This window comes from Tetrao urogallus (genome assembly GCF_951394365.1).
Source record: "Tetrao urogallus genome assembly, chromosome: 5".
Taxonomy (NCBI): Eukaryota; Metazoa; Chordata; class Aves; order Galliformes; family Phasianidae; genus Tetrao; species Tetrao urogallus.
Window position 1 is genome coordinate 4,732,368 of NC_136818.1, and position 23,208 is coordinate 4,755,575.

Sequence of the window (23,208 nt, forward strand, 5' to 3'; positions counted from 1 at the left end):
TTCTCCCTGAAATGTCTCTTCACAAACAACTCTGGCAGCTGGGACCTCGAATGACACAACTTGCACCTCACCTCGGACATAAGAAAGCGCAATCTAAGCGCTGGTCACACGAGCAAGGGACGAGTCGATATCCAGAATATTAATTGAATGCCTTGAAGCGCTGCTTTTTTTTTTTCTTTCCTTAAGCCTGCAAACCTCGAGCCGCAGCGGTGTGTTTTGTGTGACATAAGGACCCTCTTTAGGGGTCCGTTACTTTTGACGCGCTCCGCCCGAGCAGCCTCGCGTTCTGATGCGCGCGCAGCGAGCAAGAGCGCCAGAGCAACACAGCTACAGGAACGGGCGCGAGGCCCCTCGTCCCATTCCCGCGGCAACGCCGCGCCCTCACGTGACCGCCCCGGCCCCTCCCACCGGCTCCCGTCGCCATGGCGGCCGGCCGTTCCCTCCCCCCGGCCCCATTCATGCCCCGACAGAACTTCCCCCGTCACGTGACGCGGGCGCTCCCCGGCCGAGCTTCGCCGCCGCTTCCGGGCCGAGGGCGGGGCCGAGGCGCGTATGTGTGAGGGCGCGCGCGGAGCGGGGGGGGCGGCGGCCGCGGCGGCGGCTGAGGGGAGAGGCGCTCCCGTCAACATGGCGGCGCGCGGGGCGGGCAGCGCCTGAGCCCCTCGGCCCCGCCGCCCTCCTGCTCCGCCATGGAGAGCGAGGAGGAGCAGCACATGACCACGCTGCTCTGCATGGGCTTCTCGGACGCCGCCGCCATCCGCAAGGCCCTGCGCCTGGCCAAGAACGACATCAACGAGGCCGTGGCGCTGCTCACCAACGAGCGGCCCGGCCTGCACTACGGCGGCTACGAGCCCATGGAGAGCGGGCAGGGCCCGCAGCCCGGACGCGGCTCTCCCGCCGGCGGGCAGGGCTCCCGCGACGGGGACGGCGGCGGAGGCGGCGGCGGCGGAGGCTTCGACCCTCCGCCCGCGTACCACGAAGTGGTGGAGACCGAGGTGAGCCGCGGCTCGGCGCCCCGCCTTCCCCCCCCGGCCCTGCCGGCGGGATGGCTGCCCCGGGATCTTTTCGGCCCCGTGTTGTGTTTTCTCGGAGCTGTTTGCTCCGCGCGAGGGGAAGCGAGGTCCGGGTGTTGCTTTGGATAAGCCCGAGTGCTTGTTGCATTCGGTTTTCTTCGGGTGAGCCGAACGCGTTCAGAAGCGGGCGTACAATGAGTTCAAACGTTCTTCAGACAAAGGCTTTATAAATTATAGCCGTGTTTGAAAAGCACGCCTGGAGCAGCGGGGCTGGAGAACGTCAGCCTCCTGCAGCTCTCCTCGTTCTGCCTTTCCCTTCCATGCATTCCCAGCACCCGGGGCTCCCTGCCCTGCATGTCCACCCGTGGCTCTGGGTGCTGCCTACGGCCTTCTCCAGTTCTGCTGTGTCCAAAACTTCCCGCAGCACTCATGGAAGGAGCTCATTGGTGATGCACAGACTCTGGAGTCCATAGGGTAAGAACAGAACTGCTGTGCTGTGTGGTGCCTGCAGGCTGCTCTGCACAGCCCTCTCATGGAGCTCGAGCTCATGCACCCCCTCAGACTGCAGTGAGCAGTGTCCTAGGGGTGTTCTGAGCCAGAAGTGCTCTCTTCTGGTGTATATACCTAAATAAAATATCTGTATATATGAGAATGTATATACTATCTACTAACTGCACGTGCACAGATCATCTGTATCCATGGCCTCAGAGTGCTGTCACGAAGTGCAACCTTGCGGAATAAGAACGGGTGATTTTTATGCTGAATTTCCTTGTTCAGATCCTTACCTGATGTAGGAAGATGATAATGTATGTGGAGAGATCTGTTGGACTGCACGTGTACTGTGCGGGAGTCAAATCACGTTACTGGTGGAAGCAAGAGGGAGCTGGTTGCCAGGCTCTGCTTTGAAAGGCTGTGAGAAAGAGCTCTGCTCGTTCACATCCAGGTCTTTGTAACTGTGAAGGGAGTGGATTTTCCTATCAGCTCTCATAGCTAACATGAGCTGTCAGTGTGACGTTTAAAGAGAAGCTCTCACTTTAAACTTCAGAAAAGCACTTTTTTTTCCCCCCACTGCTGCTCCTATTACAAATGACACTGACAATTCTATCAGGGTTTCTTTCCTATTATTGCAGTTTGTATGTCTGATCAAACTAACTTCAGTTTCCTTCGCTGCTCATGTTGGTGTTTGCTTTGTGTTCTTGATAACCTGAAGGAGGAAAACCAAAGCATTTGAATACAGGCAGATGATTACAAATCCACAAAATAAGCGTGGAAGGATTAAAGTATCTTGCTACATTAACCTTTGTATAAACTCGGGCCTTAATTTAGTAATTGGGGGTATTTGCATATGAATACCTGTCGACTCCTCTGCATGTGTACATTACATTTTTGTAGTGCAATAGTTGGACCTCTAAGAGTTGTGAGAGTTAGGATTATTTCCTCTGCTTGTCTGACATTGCAGTGCAGCTTAGCAGCTTTCAACATAAAACGACAAGGAAACAAATTATATTTAATTGCTTTTTAGCCTTTTTTTTCTCCAAATTTAATTTGGAAGTATATTTAATAAACTACAGCTATTATTTAGGTCGTTAATCAGTAAGCAGTTTCCCATGCAATACAAGCTTATGGCCTGTGAAGCTGAATGGAAAGCCAAGTGCACGAACACCTGTATTATTCAGTGTAGTCGTATACATTATGTTGTAGTGTCCACATGCTATCTTGTAGCATGGAATTCAGCTGTTATTTCTGCTTGTCTTCCTGCCAGGAGAGATCCTTCTAACAGTATGCATTCCTCTTTCTCATCATCACGCTGATTTTAATGCTCACTTAAAGGAGAGGTAGCGTTGCTTTGCTTGTTTTGGTTTTTGGCTTGTATATGTCAGTAAATATACATGGGGGGAGAGGGGGGGGGATGAGCACAGCTGTTACAATTTTCCCCTAAATAATTATTTTCCAGTCTAATGATCTTTCCCATAACCATGTGAATGAAAGTTAGACTTCTTTTTTATTTAAAAATAACAGGCAGACTTCAGCCATGCTCCAAGACACGTGTGTCAGCTCTGTACTTTGTATATGTTCTTTTTATGGCTGAGTGCAGTTTGCTGTGCATATCAGAGTAGATCCATGGATGATTAAACACTTGACGTTTTCTCTAACCGGTAATGAACCCATTATGTTTGTATATGCTGATTTGGATTCTATTACATAATGTTAGAATCTGTTCTGCTCGGTTGATCAAAGAAAGGTTCATCTGTCGGTGTTCTTTGAAAATACCACAGCAACCAGATACATATCTTACCCATAAAAACATCTTTCCTTTGGTGAAGTAGTACAGCCAGTCTGAGTCCTCCTTCGGTGGTCCGCACCGCTGATCTTCAGGGGCATCTGGAGGTGATACAGGGGGCTGAGTTTGGAAGACAGCTGTTGTGAGCCGGCCCAATGCGTGCTGTGTGTGTTACATCTGAGACTTGACGTAAGAACACACATGAACTCATTTCCACAAGGGCTCAAATGTTGGAATCATCAGGTTCATGTTTTCCACACCGATTCCATTTGTAAGTTACTGCTTGTGATCTGTGCTGTTGGCATGACCGTGCTCAACGAATTTGGAAATACAGATGGTTTTCACGTTTCCTTGTGCAGTTTTCCTGAAATCTTGGGAAGCTGATCTGTATGTTTGCATTTGGCTCGGCGTTCTGCCCTCTGCAGTGCTAAACCACTTTGACAGGCTCAGATCAGCTGCTTTTATAGAGGTAGCTTTGCCTGTTTGATACAACTTTTACGCTTGTGTCTGTTGGCTGAAGTAAATCTGATAAGTACGTTTTGGCAAGGATCTGAGCTTCTCTTATGTTTGTTCCTTAGGCAACACAAAGATTTGTACTGTGATCCTCTGGAGTAAAGGAGAGGGTTACGCTCATCTTCTCATGACTGACAAATAAGCTGTTATGTGAACTGCTGCTGAATCCATGGGGTTTATGATGAAACCATAAATGAATGTGATGACACTGGCTGTCAGTGTGTCCAGGAACTGCCGTGAGCGCCCTGGGCGCTGACTTTAGCAAGCCACAGAGAAACAGGATAGAGAAGAGCAGGACAAGCAAAAGCAAGGCTTGTGGGTCCAGATCTTAACATCTGAACAGCTTCAACCTTGAAATCAGTTGTTTGCAGATGTCTACATGTCCTGACAAATAGCAGGGGCGTGGATGAGATGTGGTGGTGAAGCGAGGGATATTCCTCTCTCTCTTATAAAAGTCTGGTAAAGAGACGTGATCAGATTTCACTCTGAGTTGAATATCTGATTGCAGCTCTGTGTGTTCCATTTGATAATTCACGGGTGATGTGTTTGTGTCGACTGAAAACGGGGTCACAAAAACACCAAAAAAAGACGACTTTTTTAAAATCTTGGAATCTGTTGTAAATTCCTCTCAGAACTGAAGGCAGGGCTGCATGCTGTTCACAGGACTGTGTTCAGCCAATGAATCAAAGCACTGAAAATTAAAGCATTTGTCAGCGCCACACAAGTATTCTGGGTGGTACTTCAGCAGTGAATGTATTCACTTATTAAATTATTTTATAAAATAACACAAACTCAAGTTTTCCTGCACTTCGGCTACAACCACCTCAGGTGACGCTACAGGCTTGGGGCGGTGTGGCTGGAGGACGGCGTAGAGGAAATGGACCTGGGGGTATTGATTGATGCTCGGCTGAACATGAGCCGACAGTGTGCCCAGGTGGCCAAGAAGGCCAATGGCATCCTGGCCTGCATCAGAAACAGTGCTGCCAGAAGGAGCAGAGAGGTGATTGTTCCCCTGTACTCAGCTCTGGTGAGGCCGCACCTCGAGTACTGTGTCCAGTTTTGGGCCCCACACTGCAAGAAAGATATTGAGGCCCTGGAACGTGTTCAAAGGAGGGCAACAAAGCTGGTGAGGGGTCTGGAACACAGGCCATATGAGGAGAGGCTGAAGGAGCTGGGAATGTTCAGCCTGGAGAAGAGGAGGCTCAGGGGAGACCTCATTGCTCTCTATAACTTCCTGAAGGGAGGTTGTAGTGAGCTGAGGGTCGGCCTCTTCTCTCATGTCATTAGTGGTAGGACCAGAGGAAATGGCTTCAAGCTACGGCAGGGGAGATTCAGGCTGGACATGAGGAAGTATTACTTTTCAGAAAGGGTGGTCAGGCACTGGAATGGACTGCCCAGGGAGGTGGTGGAGTCACCGAGCCTGGGGGTGTTCAAGGAAAGGCTGGATGTTGTGTTGAGGGACATGGTTTAGTGGGAGCTATTGGGAATAGGTGAACGGTTGGACTGGATGAGCTTTTAGGTCTTTTCCAATCTTGGTGATTCTATGATTCTAAGTTTAATAAATGAGAAAACTTCCATGTCTGCTTAATAACAATAACTGCCTGTCTTCACAGGCGTGCATATGTGCAGGTGGGTGGAAAAATGATCAGCAGTCACCTGTACTGTATATACAAGTACTCTTGTATGGCTCCGGCACATGTAACTCACGTGGCTTCTAATGTGACTGTGTGTGTGGCTGATGTGAGAGGCACAGCCAGCCCTGCACTGCACTCACCTCTGCCACATCCCATTGCCACCTACATGGTCCGTGCTCCAGCTGTGCACGACCTGCTTGTGGCAGATATCCCTAGAATCACGTAATGATGGCGAGAGTTCACAATCTCATGTCTGTCCTGGGCTGCACGCAGACTGCAGGTTGGACATGATTGCTATAAACCTTCCTGAAATGAGATCTTGATTTGTTTTTAAACTGCTTCTCAGAGTCATTACTGTGACTTTTTGGGTGAGTTGTTATTAGTGGATCGACTAGCTATCTCTGTCTCCTTTAGCATGTACTCTTTATTTTAATTTTAGTTGAACTGGATCAAAAGCTCATATATACCAGATATAGTAGAATCATAGAATTGCCTAGGTTGAAAAGGACCACGATGATCATCAAGTTTCAACCCCCTGCTATGTGCAGGGTTGCCAACCAACAGACCAGGCTGCCCAGAGCCACATCCAGCCTGGCCCTGAATGCCTCCAGGGATGGGGCATCCACAACCTAGTAGGTAAGGTTTACAGTGCAACTCATCCAAGAAGCTTTTAGAAGTGCTGTTGATGTTAAGAGGAACAGGTCAGCAACTGCAGTGAGTGCCAGCGCCAGGACCCATTTCTGACTCCCATTCTGTGTCTAAAACCCATTCCAGCTCAGCACGGAGGGTCTGCAGCAGGACCTTGTAGCTGCTGGCTTGTACAACGAGGGTAATGGCTTGTGCTGACTGCAAATACCATGGACGTTAAGCTTGTGGAGTGCTTTGGTCCTTGAATGGAAGGAGCTGTATTTACTTAAAGACAAAAAAAGCTATTTAGGAAATGCAATGGATTTCACAGTTTTGTAAATTTAAGTTGGTCTTCTGTCTTGTAAGCAGAGTGGAGCTTTGCAGAAGTGACTATTTCTGGCATTCTCAAGTGGAAGCTTTACAGTGTGGCTTGTCTAGAAATTGGCCTTGTAAAACAATTAAGCAATCAAATAAAGCTCTGTGGTGGATTCTGGCGGTGAGTTCCTGGCTGGGTGCCATGGGAATGTCAAGTGGAATTAGTACTTTAGCACTCTTGGTTTTCAGCATCTTTGTTCTCAAAAATTAAACCAGCTGTCCTGGTGTAGAACTTCATTTTAGGCTCTGTCTGCATCGGGGCTGCCTTGGATTTGGGAAGAGAATTCCCTGTGCATCATCCTGGAGACACCACTAAGAGCAAGAAGGTAGGGAGGGTTGGGGTAATGCAGGAGGGGCAGTTTGCTAACTTGGAAAACAAGCCTTGTTTTGGAGAACTTGTTATTGTTAAGCCTGTTATTTTGTAAGGTTGTAAGGAGTAATCTTGACATTGAGACTGACACCTCTTAATTACTGCCAGGGCAGTGCCTGCAGAGGCAGCTCTGTGCAGGCATCCCTCAGCTGGGCAGGAAGCTGACACGGGGCTCTCTGGAGGCATTTGCTGGTCATCTTCCCAGCTTCAAGTGCTGCTCTGTGGCAGCTGTTTAACAAGGAAGTGAAATACTGAGGAAGAATGAGAATAAAAACAAATTAGCCAGTGTTAGAAGTTAATTCCAGCAAATCATTTGGCTTGCTTTTGGATTAAAGAACAGTGGCTCTTTGTGTGAAGAGGGCAAGGATGGAAAGGAAGTGCCCCTTTCTTTTGTAAACTCTTAATTTGAAAAAAATCACGTATTTCTGCTGCCATGGAAATAGGCCCTGGTATGTATGGCTCAGTTAAACTCTGTGGGCCAAATTAAAAAAGAAAACTAAACCCCAGTGTACTGAGTGCTTCATGGCACCTGATCTTCCTGCTCACAGTGTAACAGCAGTTTTCACCTCTCATGCTCTGACACCCAGCAGAGCTGTCTTGGGAGACCTTTACAGATGGGTTTCCTTGGTGCTTGATCACAAATTTGTAACAATGTGCAGTGGAACTGAAATTCAAACTCATTCTCGGCTTCTTTGTTGCTTCTGTCTCGCTGTGCATCTCTATAATAGAACAGAAGTGTTAGGGGTGTGTTTAGCAGCATTGCTGTCTAGTTTTCCCTTCCAGAGCTTGAATTTTGGCCACTGAATTGTCAGAATAAATACTTTATCTACTGCTTCTGCAGCGCTTCTCTGTTCATGCCTGGTGCTTTGCCAAAGGGGAACAGACATATTGACTCAAGCATTTGCAATTTGTTGTTTTATTCTATTAAGATGTTAATCTGATTCCACTCAGTTGGTTTGAGTTGTGTGGTGATAAGCAGTGCATTTTGTGCTTACACCAGCTGAAGGGTTGGGAAGAGCAGTGCTATCGCTCTGGTCCGTTTTGCTGGGCACTGTGCTCCTCTCTGAGCCACTGGGCACGGTGGGGGTATTGCACTGCAGCATTGCACTATCACCATGGAGATCAGGGGTACAGTTCAAGCAGTGTTTTAGAAAGCCCCAGTCGACCTGTAGTTCTTCCCCACCCAAGTTCATCTTGTGTTCTTACTCCTAGGTTTATGTAGTTCTTGAGAGATGGGGGAAAGCCATATTTTTGGTGGCTGATTGGTTATAATCCTTTATGCATACTGAGGAGACTTCATTCTAACCATGCATTCATGATAACCTGCTTGTGCTGTTTCTGTTAAGGTCAGAGTCCAAATCTTTGCATGAAAGCATTCACCAAACAAATCACTTCTTTTCTTGGAAGGTATTTATGGTGGGAGTCCAAGTTGGCTCCAGGTGAGAGCAGTCCTTAACACAGGGTTTATTTTCCTTTAGTGACAGACTAGGATGGGATCACTGCTTCACCTTAACATTGTTAAATCCTCGTGTTTTTTCCTCTGACAAGTCTCTTTGCTTGTGTCAAGTAGTGCATAGCAAAAATATGAACTTAAAGGCTTTATTTCTATGCAAAAAAGAACAGAACAGTGACATATCTACCAACAAGCTTACTTAGGTTATAGAAAGCATTCCTTTCTGTCAGCATGCTCAGGGATTTTTGCATACAGGTATGTGTTTCCTTAGACAAGAAAGCAAGGGAATGATGCTGTATCTGCTTGAGTAGTATGACAGTTAGAAACAGTTACTACGTTTTGAGATAAGTGGCTGTTGCTCAGTGAGTTGTTTATGGATGGTTCCTGATATGCAGCCTGACCAGAGCTTCACGTTCTTTCAGTTTTATCAGAGCAAAGTGGGTTCCAAGTAAGAAGATGTAACCATGTGTTAAAACATTGCCTTCTCCTGCCTAAGTGTGGAGTGGTAGCTTTGATTCATTTGAAAAACTTTATGTTCTTATTCCAGTGAATCAATTGTGGGTAACAGGTATCTTCCCCCTAAGGGTTAATTAAAATGGGAAAGAAAAAAAGCAACAAAATGACACCCAGATGTGAAAGTAAAAGCTGCTTTAATCAGCAGTGTGACAGATAGACCTGCAAGTCATAACTGCAGGACTCATGGCTGCTCCCAGAAGCTGATGGACGTGATAGATGAGTGAGCAAAGAACTGCTCTTACTGGTTGTATGGGGGTTTGATGCAGGGCCTCCACCTGGGTGCTGGGCACTGCTTTGCACACAGCAGTGAGTCACACAGCAGTGCTGTGCCAGGGGAAGTGCTGCTATTGGCACTTGGCAGCGAGGGCCGCTGGAGCACAGGGCAGCTGATCCTTATTGCTGGGTAGATCTGTGTTAAAAGGAAGAGGTGGGCCTCTCGTTTTTGTCTTCTAGTTCTGGCTTTAAGGGCATTGTGTTTCTTCATTACAGCTTTTCAGTGCAGTTAACCTCGATCATGTTTGTTGGGATATGGTAACAAAGAAGAGGTCTGTTTGTTAGCAGTACAGCAGCACATCAAATTCTGTTTGCTTGGCTGTAAAATCACTTGTGGAAACCACTTGGAGATGCGTGAGGGTGAGGGACAGTTTGATTGTAAAAACTCCGATCCCATCATTTATTAAAAGAAATGTGACTTTCTGGTTCTGTTTCATTAATTATATAAGATTCAAGAGCATGTGGCATAACTTAGCTCTAGTGACACTGAACTGCATTGATATCCTTCTCTCAAAATCAAATGAACAAGCTGAATTTATAATTTGACTGTAATTTCATTCCAAAGAGTGCCAACTAACATCAGATATTCTTGAGCTCCTTGTTGCTTTATGGGAAGTGACCAGCGTTGGGAAGTCAGTAGCTTTCACTGAACAGCTTGATAAGTCAATTAACTGAATGCTGCAGGAATGCATTTTGGAGCCTTGAACTGTCAACTTTTGGCAGTTAAAGTTAATTTCTATTTCACTTCCTATGCAAGGGTTAATCTTTGTTCTGTGTTAGTCCTCGTGGCAGGCTCTATGCAGAAGTCTCTCTTCAGACTGCAGACAGCCTGGGGAGATGTCGGATTTCCTGAGTGACAGCCCTGAATCAGCTCTTGAAACTGTTGAAGTGAGGATATTTTCTCACATACTCTTCTTCCCCAGGTGAAATAAAGGCCTGTGAAGGCTACCAGAAGATTCTCCAGTGACAGTTCCTAGCCCCTTAGTTCCAAAGCACTAATTAACCACCGTTACCTGCTCAGAGCTGTGGTGTGTTGTCCTTGTGAATGGCAGGAGAGCAAATAGGCCCTTCAGTGGGTGTTGGTTAGCAGGGAGCCAGCATAAAACATTGGAAGATCTTGTGTAGCACCTTGGTGTGGCAGCTGGGGCACTGCTGAACCCTCAGTGCAAACAGCAGTGCACTGATTGCAAGTTAGATGGTGAACAGTTTGGGTTTTGTGCACTACAGGTATGAAAGAGCAGCAGTGTGTTTTCAGAGTTGCTCATACTGTGAGAGATGAGGTACAAACTGGTCATGGTGGCAATCTCCAAGAGTATGAAATTTGTTAATGATTGGGAATTTTACTTTGACATTGGCATTTCTCTGAGGCTGTTGCATGTTTCATGGCAGCTGTGAGGCTGCTTTTATGTGATGAGTTCTAAAATTAATACATGATAAAGCTTCACACTTTCTGGGCAGGATTTTAGTAGCAGAAAATTGATGTTTAAGGATGACTTGTCACTTTTAGTGAGCAGAATGTGCCAAAGATGCACTCCTCCAATGCAAATAATTCCCTTTGTTGTCAGGGCAGTTTCCAGCACCGCACCCTGGTGCTGAATCACAGTGATCTTCTTGTCACCATTCTGTTGGGAGACTCAGTACAGCAGTAGACCAGTTCTGTTCTGAACATAGCTGCTATGGTAATGCCCTTATCTGTGAGCACACCGTGAAGAAAATGTATGAATTCACTCATTATGAGTTTCTGTAATATGGCAGGTGCTGCTCATCGCTTGTGGGGGAAGAGGTGAGTAAAGAGCAGCTCCACTTATGGGCAAGTGGAGCAACAGGTGCAGCTTTTCAGCAACGTTGAAAGGTCTGCACTGCCGTGGGGCTGCACCTCTCAAACGCTGATGTTAGTAATGGATATTCATTGTGGGTACTGTGCTCTAGGGAACGAAGAAAGCACAGCTCTCTTAATGTAATCATTTGCTGAGATGTTGTTTTGCCTGTGCTACAAGTCCAGGCTGAAATGGAATCTGGGAGCTAGCAATGGGATGTTTGCACTATAGTCAGACTTCCTTTATTAAGCTAATTGTTGTATTCTATGCAGTTAGCATTAAGGGCTTTCCTTATAAATTGACATTCATTTTCTGCAGGAAGTGAAATATGTTCTGGGTGGATATCATCTACAGAAGCTGTATCACTGCTGCAGGATATTTCCTAGAGAGCATTTGCTTTTAAATACCTTCAGTATCTTTTTATTTGGACACTCAAACATCCCCTCTCCAGAAGTTCACAAGGGGTGATTTACCAGATGTGAGCTACGTTAGACTTCCTTGCACAGTGCTGGATCAGAGAATTTCCAGAAGCTGGAGATCCATATAGCTTTCCATAATGGCAAACTTGGGACTGAGTGTTTATAGGGCATTGTGGGAAGGTGGCATCTTCCCAAACACCGACCCGTTGTCTTGCCTGAGTGCTGTTTTGCATTACGCTCCTATAAATTGCAGTGCTGCTGTCGAGAACCTACCATTAAGTACAGCCACTGTGTGCAGTTGTCACGGTGCCTATTAAGTTCATAGGGTAAGCTCTGTACTGTTGCCATTTCCTTGACATAATGTGACTTTCATAATGTTATAAAAGTGAATAGGATCCATTTACATTTTAATACACAGGTCTGATCCTGCAACAAGTGAGTGCGGTGAGAGCTTGCAGTGCCCTTCTGCACAAACTGATTCCATTCCTCATACGCCGTGTCCTCTCCAGTGCAGCCATTTCGTTCAGCTTACGCCGTGTGTCCCTGGCTCCCCTCTGGCTGCGATCCTGTTACCCCATGACACTTGTGTTTTCCTTGGACAGTTGCTCCTGGCTGCTGCCGTGCCCGACCCAGACATTCTGTCCTTTCTCCTGCTTCAGTTGTTCGCTGTTTTGAAGCCAGAGAAAGTCTCTGTGAACTCTGACACGTGGGCTAGATAGCGCTGATGCAGTGTGAAAAGAGTAAACAACATAGGAGAAATAGATAACTTTCCTAGAGTCGTGTTTGGCACTGCTGAGGCAGTTACCTCGTGTGGCACCTAACAAAGGACAGGGGCTCATTCTGAGTGCTGCCAGTGCACAAAAATAGCTGCTGCTCTGTGCCACGAGCAATGGGACATGGAAAGCTGAGCTGCAGCCTTCTGCTTGCTTTTTTCCGTTTGCATTCCAGAATGCTTTCCAGTAACTTATTTGGACTTGAGGAGAAGTACCATTGTAGTTTCCTTGCTGGGCAACTGTAGCTGAATTTTTTTTTTCTTTGGCTAATCCAGCAGATTAGTCTTGTTTGTTTTCAGTGTGATTGGGTGAGGGGTGATGAAATTCACCTCTCTTGGACTAAACTATTTCATGTTGAAAACAGGATCAACATGCATGAGTCTCTGAAGATTGGTTTTGTGTTCTACAATCTCCCATAGACTAGATGATCTTAGCATATCCCATCCCAGACAGAAGTGCTAAGGAAAAAGATTTGGTGCTTAAATTGCCAATCAGTTAGCAGTTAGTTATGTAAACACAGCAGTTATCACCTAGATTGAGATATATGAAGGTATGTAATTGTGCCATATGAAATCCTACCTTGAAAAACAGAAGGCTTCTAAGAACTGTTAAGGATTTGACTTGCTGCTTAAAGTACAGCCATGTTTTCCAAAGCTACAAAATCCTTGAATGTGTCTAGGAGAGGTAAAAATTGCTTCACTTGAGCTTCTTTTTATTCACAGAAAAATGATGAAAATGGGAATTGCTCTGGAGAAGGCATTGAGTTTCCAACAACCAACTTGTATGAGCTAGAGAGCAGAGTTCTAACAGATCACTGGTCCATACCCTATAAGCGGGAGGAATCTCTAGGCAAGTGCCTGATTGCATCCACATATCTAGCAAGACTGGGTAAGTTCTACAATTACAAAGATTATCTGTTCATGAGATTTCAGAGGCATGTAGTGGGCAACTAAACCTCTTGTATTAGTTTGCAGCTGTTTACTTAGCACTCTGCAGATTGATCACGTCTCTGTGAAAGTGAATTATTACCAATGAATTATTCTACCTAATGCTATAATAGGAGTGTTGTTCTCTTTTTTTTCTAAAGTAATTTGTTTACTTAAGCTCTTTTTCTTAAACAAGAAAAGCACATGTTTCTTTATGTTCTAATGACTGTAGGAGTTGCTGTTTTTTCAGAGCCGAATTACCGACTCATTTTTCATTGTGCTGGTTATTTTCCATTTGTGGAAAAACAAGCTGTCATCTAAATCCGTGCTGTACCAGCCTTGTGTAACTGGTTGTTTTTTGCTAGTGAAATGCTCAGACTGCTTTAGAATTAACAATTTGACTGTTCTGTGTTCAGGACTTGGGCTGTATTTAGTACTTGGGCCATGGTTAAGCTTGTTGGAGAGGCATCGTGCCCAACTCCTGGCAGAGTGAGAATGCAGGTAGTTTTTCCATCGTGCCCAATAGCAGCCAAAAGGGAGGTAATAAGATGTGGAGGCTGTTGGTGGTTCTGGTTTGTGTTTTTTTTAACTTGCATTAAAAGACCATGAGTAGGTTTGGTTTTGGTGGGGCAAGTGTAGCCCCAATAGGGATCTGAAGTTAGTTATAAATCTGGAAGGGAGAAATGCACGTTTTACTCATGTGCTTGAAGAAGTTGTAGAAGCTGAACCAGTTGGAAGCATCGTAGTTCTAAAAGGAAAGTTCTTTTGATACGCTCTTCTGCAGCTGAAAAAGCATAGTGCTTAATAATGCATGAATACCAGCACTTCTACTGCTGCTTTTCCTTGATGTACTCAGAAACTGAGACTGAGCTTCCTAAGGTAAACTTAAAGCATGTGCACTCTTTCCTTTCTGCGAAGGTCTTTCTGATTCTGATGAGAATTGCAAGAGATTTATGGACAGATGCATGCCTGAAGCATTTAAAAAGGTAAGTAGGTGCAGTGTGCTAATTCCTTGTTCACGTTTGAGTTGTTCATGGTGGAAGTATTGTCTTGCAACCCAGACTTCAGAAACTGGAACCAGTGTGTGTTCTTAGGTTAAAATCATACTCTTAAGTTGCAGTTCTGCAACTCTTGAACATATATATATATATATATTTTTTCCTCCTTTTCTACTTTAACGAAGAGCTCTATAGCAATTGGTGGAGCCTAAGGGCAGGTTTAAAGATAGTTACATGCATCCTTTAGTTCAGGATCAGCTTTCCTTGACTCTGTTCTTTTTGCTGCTTCTTTGAAGGATTGCAACATTCTTACTTCTTTCACCTCGATTCTTGCCTAACCTGCTTATCTGGCTTTTCTTCTCTTTTATTGTGAATGTTCTCTATGGAGCTTCCCAGACTACTTTCCTTCCTGCTGTTCTGTTTTGGATGCTACCTAAATTTCTTGCCTGGTTTTTAGTCCATATGTATACAAGTGTGTATATACCTTTAAATAAAACTACTTGGTCCTAATCTTAAAATACTGAAATCTAAGTGTATTCAAGGAAGATGAAGATGTAAGGGAAAAAGTATTTGGCTATGAGAGTAATAAACTTGCATTTTGTTCTTATTTACCCAACCCTGTGTGCACTTGAAATAAAAATGTAGACTGGTTCTCTGGAAGAAAATCCAAGTTCAGAATGTGCTAAGTTAAAATCTGCTGAGTTTTTTGCAAGCTATTTAACCTGATTCTATTGTTTCTTAAAATGGTACAGAACATCATTGTATTTGAAGTACAAAGCTCTTTAAGCAGAAATTAAATAACACATGCAAAGTGAATGCTTTATGTCCTCTTTAAACAGCTAGATTAGACCACAAAGAGCATGTTTCATTAGAGAAAAGGCAGCAGTAATACCTCTCTCTGTGTGCTTTGTTTTCCAACAAAAAAGTGTGAGCTGATAAATGGTTATTACCACTGAATCAGTGCAGCATCATGGAACAAGCACTTGAAGACTTAATAGTCATGTGTTCGTTTTGCAAACAGTTGCATATCAGTTATTCTTTGCAAAGGTTACAATCTTTCCAGTGAGTGGAAATAGAAAACAGTTTGCTTTGATAAGTATTTTTTGTCACGGACTGACTTAAGGCCTTCTTCAGTTGAATAACCAATGTAATTAACTCTTAAGCCATTAAGTACAGAAAGAGCATCTGAAGTAACACACCAGACAGTGATTATTACTACACTCTGGGGAAACATTTGCGCTGAAAATAATCGGGGTGGGGAAGGCTGAAGAATTTTACCTTTTCTATGTGATTTTGCTCAAACTTGAGAAGAAAAACAAACCAAAAGCCCTCCTGCTTTGTCTTGGTAGTTGCTGACATCCAGCGCTGTTCACAAATGGGGAACTGAAATCCACGAAGGAATATACAACATGCTTATGCTGCTGGTGGACCTGGTTGCAGAAAGAGTAAAGCAAGATCCTATTCCTGTGGGCCTGCTTGGTGTGCTTACAATGGTATTTGTCTTCTAATAACTGTGGCGTTTTAAACTCAGGGATCTGCTTAAGTAATAAGGAAAATGGCTTCAATGTAATTCATTGGCAAGTGTCATCAAAATGTAGAAGTCTTTACTGATGATTGTCTTAAATTGTGTCCTGTGTTTTGTATGCAACTTAGGGTATCTGGCATTTGATATTTATTCTCCTACTGCTTTTTCTCCTATTTAAGTTGCAGCATATTGTCTTACAATCTGCAGATATTGTTTACTGCAGGTTTTTAACACCCAATGTGCAATTCAGTATGTGAATGCTATTCAAGTTTTCTGAAAATCTGCTCTCAAATGTACTTCAAAGCTGCTGACACATGGCTGCTAATTTTTGAAAACTGATACTTTATCTCCCCCTTTATATGGATATCTGTCTCACATGGGTATTGTCTGTACTGAATTGGAGCTTCAGAATGCTTTTGAAATCACTGCATAAGTCATGCTGTTTGTTTCCATGGGTTTTTCTTTCAAGGCATTTAACCCTGACAATGAATATCATTTCAAGAATCGAATGAAGGTTTGCCAGAGAAACTGGGCAGAAGTCTTTGGGGAGGGGAACATGCACGCCGTGTCACCCATATCCACGTTTCAGAAGGTGAGCATGGCCCTAACACCTGCTTTTAGGGTTGATGTTTCTCTTCCAGAAGAGACTGGTTAGTACGTATTTATAAAATAAGAACATTTAATTACCATCAAGAATTACAACAAATAGATGTTGAGTACATATTGGTCTGTAGAACTGGATTTCCTGTTATCTCAGATTTCCCAGTTCTCTATTGGAGCCTGGATCTTGAAACTGGGGTACTTTCTGTGTAAACTATCACAACAATCAAATGGGTAGGTTTGTTGTATCTAAGGACTGGCATCTGCTGAGTATGGAATGACCAAGATAACTCGAATTCGTGCTTTCCTGACACCCACCTTTAGGGTAACTTTGTCAAACACACTGTCAAAGAGCTGGGTTTTTTGGGTTTGTGCTGACTTGTCACAGTTGTTCCAGACAGATGGGTCTTAAAAAGGAGCCTCAGTGTTGTAAATCTTTTCCCCAGGAAACATGTTAGTGGCTGTAGAAAGAAAATTCTGTTTGCTGCTTTAGGAAAGGTTATTTAGTAATGTTCCACACTGCTAATGTGCTATAAATATAGCTGCTTGTGAGTCAGCAGCCACAGTGTGTATTGTTACCACAACGCATGGTCAGTCATGTTAGGGAGGATCCAAAAATGGGTGATGCAAATGAGAACCTCCCAGAGCTCCCACTGCACACTTAGCAAAGGAGCTGTTATAAACACATTCCTGTTTTCTGGGAAATAACAGCATGCATTTCAGGTCTGGGTTTATTGGCTGAATGTGTCTATCCAAATGTGTTTCAGAAGACAAATGTTTGGCATTGGTGTTGTGTTTGCTAATTTGTTAATATTTTGATCATTTAAGGAACCTCATGGGTGGCTGGTGGATCTGGTAAACAGGGTAGGTAAATAAAAAGCAAGCAGAATTGTTACTTGTTACACAGAATCACAGAATGGCCAGGGTTGGAAGGGACCTCAAGGATCATGAATCTCCAACCCCCTGCCAGACGCAGGGCCACCAACCTCCACATTTAATGCTAAACCAGGCTGCCCAGGGCCCCATCCAACCTGGCCTTGAACACCTCCAAGGATGGGGCATCCACAACCTCTTTGGGCAGCCTGTTCCAGTACCTCACCACTCTCTGGGTAAAGAATTTCCCCCTGATGTCCGACCTAAATCTCCCCTCCCTCAACTTAAAACCATTTCCCTTTGTCCTACACATATCAACCCTTTTAAAGAGTTGATTCCCCTCCCCTCTGTAGGCTTCCTTTAGGTACTGAAAGGCTGCAGTGAGGTCACCCACAGCCTTCTTTTCTCCAGGCTGAACAAGCCCAGCTCCCTCACCCTGTCCTCATAGGGGAGGTGCTCAAGTCCCCTAAATTGTCACTTGAATTCATTGTTTCTCAGAGATAATAGTTTCCTCCTGTCTTCTCCTTGTTTTTTCCCTTTTTTCTTCAGAGGGTTATGAACACAAAAAATAGTTTGGGATTTTAATCCTGACTGAATCTAGGAAAGGGCCTTGCTGAGTTGCTGCCTTCTCCCTTGATTATCTTTATCAGAGCATGGTAACTGTCCCTGGAAGAAATGACAGAACTCAGCTTAGACTGCAGTGACATTTCCCAGTCGGATGTGTTAGCCGTTTCTTTATGTGGTCTGGCTTTCTTCCCTATGTCAGTTTTTACCTGAGACAGTTTCTAGCTTGATGTTTAAGCTGGTACCACACATAAATTGCATTGCATTCCCCACTGCATCCCTGAATTCTCGTGAATACCTAAAGCTAGTGTTGGTATGTGATGTTGCATAGTGAGGAATAATTGTTATCCCAGGAACTCTCAATGGAGTATTTTCTATAATAGCATCCTTGGAAAATAAAATACTGATTATTTTATTTCAGTTTGCAGAGTTGGGTGGATTTTCAGCAATTCAGTCTAAACTCAATTCAGAAGACATTGAGCTTGGGGTAAGTTCATTAGCTGTCAGCAGACTTCTCTCTTTCCATTACTCAACTCATGTAGAACCAATAACATTGCTTTTGGCAGCATTCTTGCCTTTGCTTTGGTACTGGAGCAATAGTGAGAGCCCTGGAGAAATGCTGTCAGACTGGAGATCAGAAGAGGTTGTACGTCAGAGTCCTGACTGAAGAGATCTTTTGAGTCTTCAGAGAAAGAAGAGAATGACTAGTGTACCTTTCTGTCTGATTTTCAGCCTCACAGACATCAGTCAGTCTAGTTTCACTGTATATTTACCAGTAGATCACTGGTTTTGTTTCCTTCAGATCTAGCTGCATTTAGCAGGAAGTGACTTAACTCCTGTCGTTCATTATAGAAATTAAGAAAGAAGTTCCTAGGAAGACAAATACTGTTTAATCCTATGTAGTCCTTCAACAGCTGTGTTCAAAAACTGACTGATTTAGCAGTTCTGAACTAATTTTTGGTGGCCAAGCCAAACTTCTTTGGTTTTAGTTTCCTTACCTATATTCAGGAGTCTTTGTATCTTCTTTCAGGCTGAGATCAAGGTAAAGCTATGTCGTTTAGAATTTTGTCCCCTACTATAAAATTAGCCTGTTTTCAGTAAACTGTCATTTGGAGAGAATTCAGCATTTCTTTGAGTATTGATACTTGCTGCTTAATGAAAAGACAAACCCACAAATGAGCATGGTAGAGGAATAAGGAAATTCAATTTCAGTCCTATAGTGCCATAGAAACTTTGAGTGAAAATTGTTCAGTAACTACTATCTGCTTACTTACGAAAGAAGTCTGGTTCAGCATCACTAAATTCAGGCCTCTGATTGTTGGACTTAACTTCATAATTTTTTGATCCGCTCTTGGAAGAAACTACTTTTGGTATTCTTTGTTGGCAAATAATTGGCACGTAATTTCTTGATGATGGAGTTTGCTTGAAAATCATAGAATGTCTGTATTGGAAGGGACCCACAAGGATCATCAAGTGCAACCCTTGACTTCATAGAAGACTGCCTAAAAATTAAAACATATCAAAGCAGAAACTGTGTTTACATGATAGGTACCAAACTCAAGGCCAGATTCTTCACAAATGCAAGGGAGTGATTTTGGGTTTTAACAGTGAAAGAGAATATGACTGTACAGACTAACGCTTTGGTAGAAAATATCACAAAAAAATTCTTTCTGAACCATGCAACTGCCAAGGAGTTGTTGTATGATGTATCTAAAATCACAAGGTAAATCCAGGGGAGCAGATAACTTCTCAAGAAAGAACATTTCAGATGCTCTTCCATGTGTCGGGGTGGATGATCATCAACTCACACAGCTTTTCTGACAACTGGAATGACTTCCTGCATTTTCCTTCTCAACTTTCAGTGGGGCTGAGGAGAGTAGAGTTATTTGAACTCTCTCTGATGTGTTCTGTCTTAATCCTGGACCTGTTTGCAGAGTATAGATGTAACAAAACCCTCCTGTTTCAGATCAGGAAGGATCTCCTCCCCACAAGATAATATTTATTCACCTTCATCTGCCTCTTAAGGTATAGATTGCTAACTCTGAAAAAGCCTTGTAAATGCGCACCCAAATATGTGCTGGTTTTGTTGTTGTTTTTTTCTAGGCAATCTCTGCATTAGTTCAACCATTTGGAGTTTGTGCAGAATATCTTAACTCTTCTGTAGTACAGGTAAGACATCTTCGTTATGATTTCTTTTCAGCAGAAAGTAAAGCCTTATGAAATGTGACTGTAGTCATTTGCTCAAATTTAGATGGGTCTCTTCGTGTTACAATAAAAACTTGAGCAGTTCAGTATCAAGAAAATATCTACAGGAGAACCTGCTTTTTTCGTCATAGCAATTTGAAAAATAAGAGGAATGAAAGGTGGTTTATAGCTGTGTTAGTGTGAACGGGTGACTAATTCTAAAAGCCTTCACAACTCACACTGTGAGTACAGGAACCATTCTGAGTATCTTGGAGGTGATGAATAGAGGGTTCAGATAATGATCAGGCTCATTTTCCATCCTTAGCTGCTAATCTGCATCTGCAGTGGTGTGAAGCACAGGAACTGCTGCTAGTAAGCTTCCACACTACAAAGCATGCGGAGAAGAGATTTCAATTGATATGTGGATTTTTGTTTGTAATTTCTGTTTGTGACAGAGGAGTTCATGGTAATGAGAGTTTAGACCGGAAAAACTGTGGTACAAGGTGGGGGGTGGGTGGGAGAACACAGCATGATCTGTGAATTTGCAAATGTGCTGCAGGGTTCACACCTACATTCACTAACAAAAAGTACCAGTTTAATAAGTGGCTGAAAGTCTTTATTTGAAGAGGAGGTTATCAAGGGGGTCAAAGAGGTACATGCATCTAAAAACCAATGCATTTTGGAACGGGTTTGGGGGTAGCCATTGTGAACCTGTGTTGTGGTGGTCTGAAGTGGCTTCTTTGTCTAACTGCTTCTATTTCTGGACTTATGTAGCAGGGTAGTTTTATGTATGTTACAGATGTTGCCTTATAGCTAAGATAATTGTGAGCTGTCAGCTAAGTATTTTTGTTTTGCCGCAGCCAGATCTTCTGAGTAATGTAGTTGATTTCAGGAAACATCAAATGATTGGCATGCTTTTTTCTCGTATTTTTTAGCCCATGCTGGATCCAGTCATTCATAAAATGATTAAATATGTGCAGAATGTAGAAGAGAAGGACTTGAAAGACAAGGTAATGTTTTATAAGTATCTAAGGAGAATTTACTGTGTGTCTTGGAAATGCTGGTAATACAGACAACAAAATCTTGCTTTCATTGACAACAGATACAGCCTGTTCTGAATTCTGTCTGAAATTCTTAGCCCTAAATACGAGAAGTGGCTACCCTGCATTTACCCAATTCTATGTGAAACTCTTCTCAGTAGATTTCTGATACTATGGCCCTTTCAAAACTATTTTCCCATTTTCTGTGGAAAATTTCCATGTAACTTGTGACTACCTCTTACACTGCACTGAATTTGGCATTCAGTTCTGATAAATTTGAGTGTTATCTTTTTACTTAGACATACCTTTGTGAATCATATGCTGGAAGGTACACGTAGGCTACATATCAACAAAGGAGCATTTTAATGTACCATATTTGTAGTAGGAGAGTTCACTTTTTAAACCATAGGTTTTGTTGTACGCTAGAAATTCTGAGACAAGTAATGCTTTCAGCCACCCATCAATTAAACGGTCTGTAACGGTCACTAAACCTCTCTTTGTGCATCGTTGGAGTCTGAAACAGAACACCAGAACCAGCAGTGCCTTTATTTGTCCTTTTGTTGTTGTTGTTTGTGCTGTTTTCAACAGAGACTAGTCAGTATCCCCGAGCTGCTGTCTGGTATTAAGCTGCTGTGTATGCGCTTCCAACCTGATTTAGTAACTGCAGTAGATGACTTACGGCTGGACATTCTGCTGCGCATGCTAAAATCGCCTCACTTCAGTGCAAAAATGAATTCCCTCAAAGAAGTAGGTTTGCATCATGTGGGTGTGTTTGTGGGTGCACACGTGTGTAGCTGGGGTGGACTGTTTGTAAGCTACTGAAACCACAGCCTTAAAATGTTGCCTAACAAATTCTGTTGCCATAGCAAAAGCTCACGTTAAATGCAGAGAAAAAAAGACAAGAGATATTTGTGATATTAGTAGTCATTGCCAAGACTGTGGTCACCCAGTTGGAAAACTAGACAATATTTGAACGTTTTCTAGGAGCTATAATTCCAGGTTCATTTATAAGCAACAGCGTATGCTATTCCTTCATTGTTCTGTCTGAGATCACCCTGATAATTCAGAGCGTGTGTGGCATGTTGCTTTTCTCTTTCCTTCCCATTGTAAGGGGAAAAAAAATAAAAGGAGGGCTGGGAGGGGGAGACTTAATCCTAGATTGTTATTATTCCAGCTATATCAGATTATTATACTAAGTATTTTTATTTTTTACTATGAATGTTCATTGTACTGACATTTAGGAGCTGGACCAGGGCTGAACTCTTAGATGTGAATGGAAGAAAAGATTTTCCTGGGACTTGTGATTGAAGTATAGAGTTTTTCATTCCTCTCTTCTTTCCAGAACTTATGTTAATTAAATGTCTCTAGAAAAGGGGGTTTTTTTCTGCAAACATTGTGAAGTATTGTAGAGTCCCTCTTCTGGGCTTTTTGCTTGTCTGCTTAAGGGAAGATTGAGGTGCTAAACCTGATAACTCTGTGGTTCTTAATTAAAAGTGTGTTTCTTTGGTGAAGTTATGTAAGTGCTGCTTTTGAAGGCCCTAGCAGAAATGTACGCTTTCTACAACTTTTCCCTGGAGAGAGAAGGCTGTATCAGTTCTGTGTTGGATAAAAATAGGGCACTTTATTTGAGCATCACAGGCAGAAGCCTGAGATAACCCACTTCTGCTATATCTCTAGAAATACACAGCGCAGGCAAGCTTTTCTGTGTCAGACTGGGTATGAGAATCCACTGCATCAGACCAGTGCCTGGGAGATTTTGCCTTTGGGCAGATTATTTTTAAGATAAACAAACTACTAATTACTAAAAAGAAAAAGAAAAAAAAAAAAAACAACCTCCTGTGCTTAAAATATTTCAGGATTCACACTTCCAAGCTTCATAGGAAGCATTTTGAATAGATTATGTTATGTTTATTGCATGTGGAAAGCATCCTTGAAATGTCAACGTTTTGCAATTTCTAGGTAACCAAATTAATAGAAGACAGTACTGTGTCCAAGTCAGTGAAGAATGCAATAGATACAGACAGATTACTAAACTGGCTGGTAGAAAATTCTGTCCTGTCCATTGCTCTAGAAGGTAAGTGCTTTCACAAAGACTATTGAACGTCTTGAATGTAGAATGTGATCTGTTCTTTTCAATACATTTTAACTGGACACTGCTAACAAAGGAGTTAAAGGATTTTGTCGTCATCAAAAGAGAGATAGGAAAACTGCAGGTTTGCCTGCTGTCACCTGGTCCTCTGACACTTGTGCAAACATCTTTTGCTGTACCTGAGGTTTTTACTCTCAGCTTAATTATGTATATTTTTATGCCTGTATGAGTGAAGGAAATTGTGTTTTTCTTTAGCGATAGATCATAGAATCACAAGGTTAGAAACCACCTCCAAGATCATCCAGTCCAACCGTCTCCTCATCACCGTTGCCACCACTAGCACTA

At 43.3% G+C, this 23,208-nt stretch overlaps 1 protein-coding gene across 1 annotated transcript in view; it reads left to right on the top strand.

The window, feature by feature from the left end:
• Window positions 1-689: 689 nt before the first annotated feature.
• Window positions 690-23,208, top strand: part of USP24 (ubiquitin specific peptidase 24) — a gene marked incomplete at both ends in the record, with an annotated part of 58,595 nt that continues 36,076 nt past the window's right edge. Inside the window, 11 exons of the mRNA XM_079535768.1 lie at window positions 690-995; window positions 12,787-12,952; window positions 13,909-13,976; window positions 15,338-15,481; window positions 15,983-16,105; window positions 16,942-16,977; window positions 17,972-18,037; window positions 19,654-19,719; window positions 20,670-20,744; window positions 21,363-21,521; window positions 22,734-22,848. Of these exons, the coding sequence (XP_079391894.1) occupies window positions 690-995; window positions 12,787-12,952; window positions 13,909-13,976; window positions 15,338-15,481; window positions 15,983-16,105; window positions 16,942-16,977; window positions 17,972-18,037; window positions 19,654-19,719; window positions 20,670-20,744; window positions 21,363-21,521; window positions 22,734-22,848 (1,324 nt within the window). The remainder of the gene's footprint in view (window positions 996-12,786; window positions 12,953-13,908; window positions 13,977-15,337; window positions 15,482-15,982; window positions 16,106-16,941; window positions 16,978-17,971; window positions 18,038-19,653; window positions 19,720-20,669; window positions 20,745-21,362; window positions 21,522-22,733; window positions 22,849-23,208) is intronic.